This window comes from Halichoerus grypus, chromosome 6 (genome assembly GCF_964656455.1).
Source record: "Halichoerus grypus chromosome 6, mHalGry1.hap1.1, whole genome shotgun sequence".
In the NCBI taxonomy this organism is placed as follows: Eukaryota; Metazoa; Chordata; class Mammalia; order Carnivora; family Phocidae; genus Halichoerus; species Halichoerus grypus.
This window is the reverse complement of record NC_135717.1, coordinates 165405013-165417266: the sequence shown is the minus strand read 5'-3', so window position 1 is coordinate 165417266 and position 12254 is coordinate 165405013. Positions and strand designations below refer to the sequence as shown.

Sequence of the window (12254 nt, the reverse complement as noted above, 5' to 3'; positions counted from 1 at the left end):
TCCTGAAAGCCTGTAGGGCAGAGACCAGGATATCAGAACTGCATTTTTCTTCCCTTCCCTTTCCCCTGCTTTTTTTTACTTTTTACTTTAAAGTAATTCTAGACTCCTAGGGAGTTGCAAAAGCGGTGCATAGAGTCAACAGAACTGTGTTTTGAACTGCCTGATTAGAATAACGGGGGTCCAGAAGCTGTGCCATGGGAACCAGGGCTGTGAGTAGTTTCATTAGGTATTGGGTGCTAGAGGGAACGTACTTGTTCTGCAGTCCTCCCAGGATAGAGCAAGGTGGGGTGGGTATTAGGAGGCTGGTTTCAAGTCAAGGAAGGCTGCACATCAGTAAAAGATACATCGAGAGGTGTGAACCCTTCATTCTTCGAGCTGTTTTGAGAGGCTGGATGACTTTCTGTATGGGCTGCACTAGACCAGGGCTTCTCAATCTTTGTCAAGTTGCTGAAGCTCAGAGGGTAGCCCAGCCTGAGGGAGCCAGCCCTGCCTGGTAGCCTTGAGTTCTTGCTTGAAGAGATAAGTGACTTTGTATCCTGTAATTCACGTATAGTACACCGGGGTGCCAAGGGACCTCCCCTTTGGGAAGCTCAGCTCTAGAGATCATCTCTGCTGTGATTGGCAGTGTGCCGAGCACCATATTCTGCTCTTGGTATTATCCCCTTACGTACTCCATGACCTCCATGGCCCTTGTATTACTGTGAGTCACCTGATGCCACCACTTTCCCAGGGTCACCCGGAGCTAAAGGACAGAGCCAGAGGAGATGGGCCATAAGGTTCCCTTTAATTCTGCCAGTCTTCAGTTCTTGGAATGATGTCCCAGCTGGGGCCCTTTTTATAGATGTACCCTTATAGACGTTCATTGGTCTCTTGGCCCAGTCAGGCACCCCTAATCTGAGACAATGTTCTTGCAAGAGCAAGAACATTTCCCACCTCTGAGCCATTGCTTCTCAGTCCAAGATTCCTGACTATCAGTTCTTCCTTTCGGGATGTATTTCTTTCATCTCTCTTGTCACCAGTTGTCACGGTCTCCTAGCGTGGGGGTAGGAGACTCACCGTTTGCCTGTTTGAGCCGATCGCCCTTTCTCTCGTCCCCAAAATGTAATTGCAAAGAACCTTAATGTTTTCCAAATGATGATAGCTCCATAAACCGATTAAAAGGGCCTTAATAAAACCATCTCAAGTTATTTTCCACAGCTGCAAACTATGCCCTTTGTTTTCTAATGATCCCCACAAGAGATCAGGGTGATTTTTCTTTCCCACGTGGTCTGAAGCACCAAGAAGGCCCTCTTCCATCTGTCTGACCGCTTGCCCTGTGTTCTTTGCTTCCCAGACAATCCACGTTGCCATCGTCTGTGCCGGGTATAATGCCAGCCGCGACGTTGTCACCTTGGTCAAGTCCGTTCTCTTTCACAGGTAAGCGCTCCCGCGGTACCCTGCGGGCTGGTGCGTGAGGCTTGGGTGCGCGGCTCGTGCGTGTGACTCGTGCGTGTGACTCGTGCGTGTGACTCGTGCGTGTGACCGCCAGCCTGCACGCTTCCTCGGGGGAGGAGTACAGAAGAGCAACCTTTCTCATCAGTCATTGAAGCTGCCGTGAAAATGTGATTTTTGTCTGAAACCCTGGGGAGATTATTGTGTTAATGATGTTTAACAGGAGCAATGAGGTGCAGTCCCACAATGTTTAGGATTGTAGCTCTTAGACCTAAGGGGACCCATCAGGGACACTCCAAATTTGAGGCTTCCGTTTCTTCTTTGGCCTTCCCTTGCCTGACAGTCACCAGACCCCTCTGTGTACACGCCCCTGTTGATAGGTTGTGTGATGGACTGAGCAGTGTCCCCGTAAAATTGATCTGTTGGAGCCCTCGCCCCTAGTAACTCAGAATGCGAACTGTATTTGGAGATTGGCCTTTAAAGAGGTAATTCAGTTAAATTGAGGCAGTATGAATGGACTGTAGTCTAATATGACTGGTGTCCTGATAAGGAGGGAAGACTGGGAGACAGCCTCACACAGAGCAGAAACCATCTCCAAGCCCAGGAGGGAGGCCTCAGGAGAACCCAACCCTGCAGGCACCTGATCTCAGACTTCAGCTGCCAGAACCACAGAAACTAAGTTTCTGTTGTTTAAGCACCCCCAGTGTGTGGTATTTTGTTAGGACAGCTCTAGCAAACTCATAGAGGTTGCTTACTCTATTCCAATGTAGCCTGTCCCACGTCTGGGCGTTTCTAACCATCAGAAAGTCCTGTCTTATATTAAACCAAAGTTTTCCAACCCATAGCTGCTGTCTGTGGGTCCTAGTGGATCCCCATGGAAACGGCCCTACAAACGATGGGGTCCTTTTCCACCTGGAAGTGATCCTGCCTCTCCCGAGTCATCTCGTCCAAGTTAAACTCCTGCCACTTGCTTGTACTTTTTAACAGGGACTTTCTTCTGTTTTCACTGTTCAGCTTGATGGATATCTAGACTTACTGACGGTGTATCCAGAATTGAATCTGTAGTTCCAGCCAGTGTCCTTGGCTCTGTTCTAACATTCTTACCGAGGGTTTAGATGAAGCTTATCCGTAGCTGTAGCCAAGATCCAGAAGGTTCTGAGCAGTAGGAACAGTGGTGAAAAGCTCTTCGAGCTCAACAAAACAAAGATCAATGTGAAGTTAATGCCCAAATCTGGCGGTCAGTGGCCGAAGCAGAGATGGGAGGCGTGATGGGCACCCGAGACTGGCATGCCATGCAAGAAACTGACCGTTGGTTCCACTTTCTCTCTCAGACCCCCACCCAGCCCCTCTGTGATGCACGTGGGGGTCTCCCTCTTCATAGTTTTAATTCCATCCCCATCCCTTTCTCTTCATCACTACTGCACCTGGCACAGTTGAGGTCTGCGTGTTCTCTCTCCTGCACTTGGCCTTCCAGTCCCCACAGAGCCAGCCTCTAAGGCCAGGTGATATTTCAGAAAGGCAAATCTGCTATCTTCAAACCTTTCATTGGCTTCTTGTCTTGGAGGGGAGAGAATCGAGCCTCTTTACCATCAGGTTAGAGACCACACAGACCATCAGGGCCTGCTGTTACTCTCAGCACGTTTCCTCTCTCTTCCCCTTGCTGGGGCTTTACTCTCCAGCAACATTGACCTGCTCATAGCTTTCACCCTCTGGCAGGTGTGCCCTGCCTGTTGTCGTCCCCATGCTGCGCTGTTTGTCCCTTTCTCACCTCCTCCCTCCTCTTTCCCCTTGCAACTTTGCAAACTCCTTATCTTCTAACAGGAGGCCCACCAGTACCGGTCAGTCTGGGCTAGGGCTCTGCCTTCTCCTAGCCCACAATACCCTGTGCATCTTTCTATCACTGTACTTAGTACATTGTCTTTTATTTATTCACGGTGTGTCTTTTGTAGTAGAATATGGGACTTCTGGGGACAGAAACCATGCCTTATATTTCTGGATTCTCTGTATCTTAGGGAAGGACTTCACAAGTTAGATGCTCAGTCAATGTTTACTTGTTTAACTAGTGAATCTGGGAAACTTCATTAATAAATAACCTGAAGATCTATTTATTCAACCAGTTAACTAATAGATCTAGCTCACACCTGGTTTGATGACACTCTCATGCCACTTTATACTGAGTGACTTTCAGCAGGTCATTTTAACCCTTTAGGCTTTAGTACGTAGGTCACTTAACTTTTGCTGTGAATCCGTGCACCCCAGAATTTATTAGGTTGAAGACAAAATTTATTAGCTCAGTTGTACTGAACCACCCGGTGGGTCTTTTCCTGGGTGCCCTGCTCTGCTTATAGTCAGCAAGCAGATCTGCTCCCCACCCAGGAGTGGGGGGATTCCCTGCCTCCCCCCACCCAACGCCAGAGTGGGGAAAGGGGAGAAATGAGTAACCACCAAGTAGAGAACACTGTCGGCTAGTGGTAGGGGCTCTCCGTTCCCTCCTCTTAGCCTGTGCAGTTGGCATTGGGATTTCAGCTGCACGTCTCAGAAGGAAATGGTAATACCAAATAAAGAATAACCAAGCAGGGCTCAACCTCACATCTTCGACATAAGATGAGAAGCCCTTTGTATACCACCATCGCCCCTGTGCCATTTTTGAGACTCCTTATGGTTCTGCAGCCTTCATCTGCTGCTTGAAACCAGACATTTTGTCTTCTAAGCACTGAATTAGAGGAGTGGTTCTCAACCTTTTTGTGTTTATTTCTTGTTACCACGAAAGAACTTGATCCCTCCCTGGTTGGGGGGGGCGCCCCCTTTTTAGAAAAGAGTATTTGCATGAATACAGATAGTCACTTGTGCTGTTTCTCAATTATGGCAAATTTTAAAGCCATAAAAACGTTCGGTGTTGTTGGGCATAAATATTGCTGTTGCTTTAGCTACAAATCAAATAATTCCAGTAGTCGCTGAAACCCTGAGGAACCCTATTGAGTGTCAACTTTTACTCCTACAGTCACTGTGTAGCAGAAAGATGTTACATTTAAAAATAGCAGATTTATAATTGGCCCCTGATGGCATGCCATGCCTTTGTGGTGGCATGGGGAGTTGAGAAGAAAGCAAATTCTTAATATGCATTAGGAAAATTCTGCACGCCACGTCAGTGACTACTTGATCTTGGTTCAGATGACCACTTCAGTCCCTCCCATCCTTGAAATTCGACAAATGAGAATGTGAATTGATGTGCTGGTGATAATGACTTGAGATATCAAGACAAAAGGACTTTTGAAAGACTTTTCGCTCAGAAAGTCCGGCTATAAATAGCTTCATTGCTTCCGAGGCATGTTATGGGGATTAACCAATACATAATTATAAAATGCTTTGGCAAATGAAGTACCTTTCTAATGTTAATAATAATATAATAATAGTGGTAGGATGCTTCTTTCGGCTTTCACTGTTAATTACAGCAATTAGATTTATTTTCCAGACAGGATTTTCAGCAAATTTTCATTTAAGGCTGCTTTGTTACATCCAATCCATTTTACTTCTGCAGTATGCCTGGTGACAGTGGGCATGCTCTAGTTTAAAAGATCGTAAAAGAGTGATACCCAGGCACTCTTACATACTCCTACCAGAGCTTCAAATTGCTATAATCTTTCGGGAAAGAAATTTTATGGTGTTAATGTCCAAGACCCTGACCCCATATGACTACTTCAGGGACTCTGTCTTCAAAGGATAATCCTGACTACCAAAAACGCTTTTATGACATAACTGTTTATAATCCTAAAAATTTGAATAATACTTAGAAAACAATAAGACTAAATAGTGGAACACCCTTTTGTAGTAATGGGGACAAATTATATTTTATATTTTATGATGTAAGTGACAACACAGTTCAAAACATGTGCATAATATTATTCCACTGCGTAAGGACAAGCCATGGTCAAAATACCGGTGGCGCAAAGACTGGCAGAGGCCATGTTTAGAAATGGAGTTCTTTGTGTTGTGTTTGGAGAAGGAGAAATAAAGGTGATCTTGCTTTTGTCCCCTCTTTACATGTATTTTTGGTCATCTCATTATGCAACCTCTGTAATAAAGAAAAAGGGTAGATGTGAAAAAGTAAATACAAAATACGTGTGAAAGAGAGTTTACCTAGCAGAAAAGAGCACATTATGTTCCTGTGTCACCTAGGTGGAAGGGTGTTTAAAGAAAAATTGGGGGACAGAACTCCAACTCCATTTGCAGATAAACTGGGAAGTATAGCGGCTCTTCAAGGAAACCGAGCTTTTAGTGAGCAGAGGAAGAAAAAAATTACTTAGCAACTAGGTGTTTACCTCCTGGGCAGGAAGGTGGGCCAGCTAGTAAAAATTTAATATTTGTTTGCGAGGATGATCTACTTGTTCTCACACTCTACAGCCCTGTTGTCAGGAAGAAGCTGGGTGATTTCCCTTTGCATATCAAGCAGCTGGGGTTTTGGTGGGTTTTTTTGTTTGTTTGTTTGTTTTTTTAAACTTCACTGTGCCCCTGAAGAACATGGAGGATAAAACAGCATATTTGTGCCCAGTATCTGCCTCTAATTGTGTTATTGCTCATTCAGGCTTAAACTTATTATAGAAGCAGTTTCTAGATTGTGATGTGAAGAACCTAGGATTTGAATAAAACAAACAACCAGAAGTAGGTTCTGATTCTGGTCTTATCATCTGAGCTGGGCAACCCTAGTGAAGTCTCTGTACTTAGAGGTTTGGCTTGTTCTCTAACCTCTCTTAGAGCCCTGTTGGACTATTATCAGAGATAATCTATGTGAAACATTTCTGTATTTTGTGTATTGAACAAATACAAACCTAGTTCTCTAAGTGTTTTTCAGACATTAATGAATTTCATGCTTCTGTGATCCATGAGGTGGGTACTATAATTATCCCCATTTTACAGATGATGAAGCTGAGAATCCATAGGTTAAGTCATAGCTCAGGGTCACAGAGAAGATGCTAGAGCTGGCTTTGTATCCAGTCAGTCTAGCTTCAGAGTCTGAGCTCTCCACTGAAAAAAAAAAAAGGTTACTATTTTGAGTATCATTATTTTTATTTTTAATCATCATTTTGGGTGACCATGTAGAGAATTGTTATCATTACTATGATCTCTGTAATTACCCCTTCATCCTTCCGCCAAAATATGTATTTTTGAGGTGCTGAGCATGAAGTAAATAGTGGTTTTAAAGGCTTGGTGGGTTGCACCTGGGTGGCTCAGTCAGTTAAGTGTCCGACTCTTGGTCTCAGCTCAGGGCTTGATCTCAGGGTTGTGAGTTCAAGCCCTGTATTGGGCTCCACACTGCATGTGGAACCTACTTTAAATAAAACAAAGCCTTGGAAGTAATGTTCTAGTAAGACTTAGGAAAAAAGCATGGAGTAAAGGAAATGGTCACTGGGGGATGGATAAGTTAATTAGCTTGATTGCGGAGATTATTTCACAATGTATACATATATAGATACATCACCTTAATGTTTATAAAATATATTTAATGTAGGGGCACCTGGGTGGCTCAGTCGTTAGGGTCTGCCTTTGGCTCAGGTCATGATCCCAGGGTCTTGGAATCGAGCCCCACATTGGGCTCCCTGCTCAGCGGGAAGCCTGCTTCTCCCTCTCCCACTCCCCCTGCTTGTGTTCCCTCTCTCACTGTCAAATAAATAAATAAAATCTTTAAAAAAATTAAAAAATAATATATTTAATATGTACCTTAAATTTATACAATTTTTGTCAATTATACCTCGGTAAAGCTAGGGAAAAGAGAAAGTACCGTGGGCATGTGATATCTTTGAACAGGTAAGGCATCTATGCCATTTGGTCATGCATGTATGTAAGAGCAAAGAGAAATACTTTGTGTAGTTCAAATACTGAGCATCACGTAGGCCATTGTATTTGACCTTCATCCCAACCTGGCACGGTAGATGCCGTTATCCCCACAAATGGATGAGGAAACTGAGGCTCACAGAGGTTCAATAGCTTGTTCAACGTCACAGTGGAGTCCGTGATGCTCCTGGATTATAACCTTGGCTCTGCCAAAGCCTGGAAGCCACAAGGCCTTTTGATTTTTTTTGGAAAGTTGCTCTGTTCTTCTTCCCCCACAGAAAGCTTTTCTGCTGTGATACTGACTTGTCCTTGAATCTTCCCACAGTTTCAATGCCACTCATCCTCCCTCAAACCAAGAGCTCACACCAAAAAACCCTCCTGGCCGCTGTGTTTTTCTGCGGTGAGTTCTATTAAATCTCTAAGTATAACAGACTCACTGAGGATCAGAGGTGTTCTCAGAGCCTCTTTCTTTTTCTAAAATTGCGATTCCATTGTAAACTTAATAATTAAGGATTATTTCAGCTCAGATACCCCTGTATATTTTAATAAAAGCAGGCCCTGGATTACCCTATAGGGGCTGTGGCACATTCCTGACAAGATAAGAAAGGAAAAGCGGGGAGAAAGCTGGGGCTTCATCATCTTTGCTCTTTGTGTTACCATTTTATTGCGCCCAGCCCGGAACAGGGGAGCAGTTAGGGAAACCAGAGACAACAGGAGCATTGCTCATTATGAGCAAAGTCTGCCGGCTCTGCTGAAGATGAAACATGCACTTGCTTCTTTCTTGTTGTAAAGTGTGATCTGGTCTGAATATATACCAGACTTAATGTCTGTATTGTTCAGACCCCGGCAGGCTGTGTGGGACCTGTTGTATATGAAGATGTGCGGGCCTATTCACGTAGTAGAAGCCTTTTCTCATGGGCTTAAAGCCGTGCTCCCAAAATGCATATAATTGGTGATTGGTAAAAAAGACTATTTTAGATGTTGTACAGAGATAAAATTAAATAACATCGAATCCTATATCGAGAAAAATATTTTTGTGTGTGTGTGTGAATAAGAAGAAATTCTGAAGAATTTCTTATCCCTCCCTTGACGCAGTTCAGTTGGTGTAAATACGTCCGGAACATCTGTCTCACTCCTGCTAATCTCCCTGTGAACTAAAGGGAATAGGTTGGAGGCTTTTGGCCTTTGGCTGATTTTGGAATCATTAAAACTATTTCTTGCCTTCCTGAGTGAGGAAGTGAACGTAAAAGACTCAGAAGTCACACATGGAGAATGAAACATCCTCTTTATTGCAGTTAGTTCTGAGCTGTAGGACGTTTTTTCAAATGTGGGCACCGTAGGATGTCCTTTCACATGTGGACATGATCAGGCTCTTTTCTGTCCTGATTAGTTGGGTTTCCCTTCCGGTAGAGGCCAGCCCTGACGACTGCAGGCCTTCCCGACATGGCACACCATTTGCCGTACATACAGTGCAGCTCCCTAAGGAATGGAGCCCAGAATCCGCTGAGTAGACCAGGTCTCTTCCCTCCCCCAAACTCACAGGCCCCACTTCCCAGCTCAGGCAAATGAGTGAGCATTGGAATTTAATTCACATGCTGTAACATTCACTCTTCCGGTGTGTATAATTTGCTGGTTTTTAGTATTCGCAGACTTGTCCAGCCATCACTGCTCCCTAATATTAGGCCATTTTCATCACCTAACAAAGAACCCCTGGTATCCATGAGGAGTCGCTCCACATTTCTCCCTTCTCCCGTTGTCTGGCAGCCCCCCTCAGCTTTCTGTTCCTGTCGATTTGATTATTTGGGACATTTCATATAAATGGAGCCTTGTATGATTTGGTCTTTCGTGAGTGGCTTCTTTCGCTGAACACCGTGTTTTCAAGGTTCATCCGCGTTGTAGCAGGGGATGTTTCATTTATTTGCATCGCCAATAATACTCCAGCACCTGACTCGACCACATTTTGTTTATCCACTCATCACGTGGTGGTCACTGGGGTTGTTTCCATTTCTTGACAGTTACGGATAATGCTCCCGTGAAGGTTTCTGAACAAGCTTTGCTGTCTAACTAGGAGTGGGACTCCTGAGGAGCTCAGCAGGGGTAACTTTTTACACTTAATTTTTGGAGACACCCCTGGGACCAGTTTCCAACGTGGTTATGCCATCTTTCAATTCCACAAGTAACAAGTGAGGGCTCCAATCTCCCCACATCCTCACCAACACTTGTTGTTGTCTTATTTTAGCCGTTTTAGTGGCTGTGAAGTAGTACTTTGTGGTTTTGATCGACATTTCCTGGTGTCTGATGTTGCTGAGCATCTTTTCTTGTACTTACCGGCCATCTGTATGTCCTTTTTGAGAAATGGCTGTTCAAATCCTTTGCTCAGGTTTTTTTTTTTTTTTTAAGATTTATTTATTTTAGAATAAGAGCGTGCAGGTGGGGAGAGGAGCAGAGGAAGAGAACCTTCAAGTAGACTCCCCACTGAGCGTGGAACCTGATGTGGGGCTGGATCTCACGACCCTGAGATCATGACCTGAGCCAAAACCAAGAGTCGGACGCTTAAGTGACTGAGCCACCCAGGCGTCCCACCTTTGCACAGTTTTTAATCAGCTTACTTGTCTTTTGTATTGTTTGAGTTGTAAAAGACCTTTATATATTATGGTTGCAAGTCCCTTATCAGATAAATGCTTTGCAAATATTTTCTCCCATTCTTAGGTTATCTTTTCTACTTTCTTGATAGTATCCTTTAAAACACAAACATTTTTAATTTTGACCAAAACCAGTTTATTTTTTCTTTTGTGGTTTGTGTTTTGGATTTTGTGCCTAAGAGACCATCGTCCAACCCACTTTTTTCCTAAGTGCCTCTACTTGTAACACTGGCTGACTGTGTCAGACGGTGAGGACATTTGGATATCCTTGATAATTATTAACTTGTCTGTTTATTTATTCTTTCAATGAATAATTACTGGGTGGTTATATGTACAAGGGACTAATAAAAATCTGGGGATAAGACTATTCACAAAACACAATTCCAGTACCAAGACTCCACCTAGCAGGGAACAGAGAAGTGAATGGTCAGTAGACGATAGCATTCACCTGTGTTTTGAGCCCTGAAATCCGCGGGAGGCACAAAGAAGGGCATGTGACCCAGTGGAATGGCTTCCTCAGCGCCGTGGTGTCTAAATTGAATGGGGAAGACTGGATGCAGTTAGCAATGCAACGTGAAGGTGATTAAGGGAGAGAGACAGCAGGCCCACAAGGCTGCAGGAAAACATGACTAACCTCTGACCTTGCACCCATGGCTAAGCACTTGCCAAGCACTGGGGTTGTAGAGAGAGAAAACAAGAGGACAGGTGCATTGTGAAAGTAGAGAAACTCCACCCTACACAGCTCACATTCTAGCAGCGGGTAGGAGATAGACCTGCAGATGAATATAGAGATTTCCAATACTTAAGAAGTGCTAAGAAGACCCAAAGAGGGCAATGCAGTGTGGGAGCCATAGGAGAGGACATGGGCACTTTGGATGGAGCGGCCATGGAGAGCCTCCCTGAGGAGGTGGCAGTTTATGCCTCAAGAAGGAGAAGAGTTGGTCACATGCAGGTCTGGGGAAGAGAGTGGTTGGAGTGCAGGTTTGAGGAGGGAGGAGGAAGACATGAGCTTGGAGAAGTGGACAGGATGAGATTATCAAAGGTCCTGCTAGCTCCATGTGGGAGGCTGTACTTTATTCATCGTACAATGAGCAGGGGATTGTGTGATCATTTTGGAGGGAGTTCAGGGCTTACAGGACAGAGGATCAGTTGGAGGGAGCCAGCTCGGAGACAGGGTGAGAGGGGGTGAATATATTCATGAGACCTCACCGAAGAGCAGATACACTCCTCGTGGTGCCATTTATTAAGTCCATATTCCTTGTGGGTCACTGTTCTAAGTGCTTCATACATTTTAATTCGATCTGATCATAACAGCTCCACTTCACAGTTGCAGAAGCTGAGACTCCAAGACCAACATGCTTGCCCAAGGTCATATCGTTAGTTTGTTAGTTTGTGACACACCAAGATAAGAAGCAGCCAGGCAATTTGGCTCTAGAGACCTTGCTCCTACTCACCAGACTAAGCGGCCGTTCAGGACGAGGAATTGATTGGCTGTGTGGGAGATTGGGGGTAGGGGCGCGGGGCTGGTAATGCTCCTGTTTCTAGCTTGTGAGGCTGGATGAATGGTGTGCCCTTAGCCCCTGGCAGGGAATTCAGGAGGACGGACATGTGTTTGGGGCCCCTATTTATTATGCCCGGGGTGGTTCTCTTCCACCCCTGTAGCTTTTGTGCTTCTCCTTGCAGAGCCATCCTATAGTTGTGCATGTTGCTCACCATCCAAATCTAGGCGTACCCTTCACTTACTGTCCATATCAGTCTGTTTAGATGGCTCCCCGGGAGGTGTGTCATTCCCAAACTTTGCAGTCGTGTGAGGTGGTCCAGTGTTAGGGCCCACCTGTGTTCCAGCGTTTATGTAGTTATTTGCATTCTCTCTCTGTTTCTGCCGGATTGATAGCTGCACCGAGAGAGGAGAGTCCCAGCTCCTGCGTCACTTAAACCCCTGTTACGCCTTTCATGTACTTACTGCTTGATATCTCTTTGTTGCATGTTTCTTCATTCAACTCATTTTTGGGTTTATGGATGGAGGAACTAATTGAAATTACTTCATTTGAAGCGTAATGCAAGGCAGAGAAAATCACGGTTTCCTAGGTTAGCACTGACAATGGTTATCCTGGTCTGCTTGAGGCCGCTGTAGCAAAATCCCACAGACTCGGGGGCTCATAGACCACACAGATCTATTCCTCACAGTCCCGGAGGCTGGGAAGTCCGGGATCATGGCACCAGCATGGTTTGATGGTGGAGGGGGCAGGGGGCTGTTTTCTGGTTACAGACTGCTGACTTCTCTCTGTGTCCTTCTATGATGAAAGGTGGGCAGGAGCTCTCCGGAGCCTCCTTTCTAAGGACATTGATCCC

At 44.9% G+C, this 12254-nt stretch overlaps 1 protein-coding gene across 4 annotated transcripts in view; it reads left to right on the top strand.

Moving 5' to 3' along the window:
• Positions 1-12254, top strand: part of LARGE1 (LARGE xylosyl- and glucuronyltransferase 1) — a 522085-nt gene that overhangs the window by 251480 nt on the left and 258351 nt on the right. For all 4 annotated transcript variants that reach the window (XM_036093490.2, XM_036093487.2, XM_036093489.2 and 1 more), the window contains exon 4: positions 1334-1416. In XM_036093490.2, the coding sequence (XP_035949383.1) occupies positions 1334-1416 (83 nt within the window). The remainder of the gene's footprint in view (positions 1-1333; positions 1417-12254) is intronic.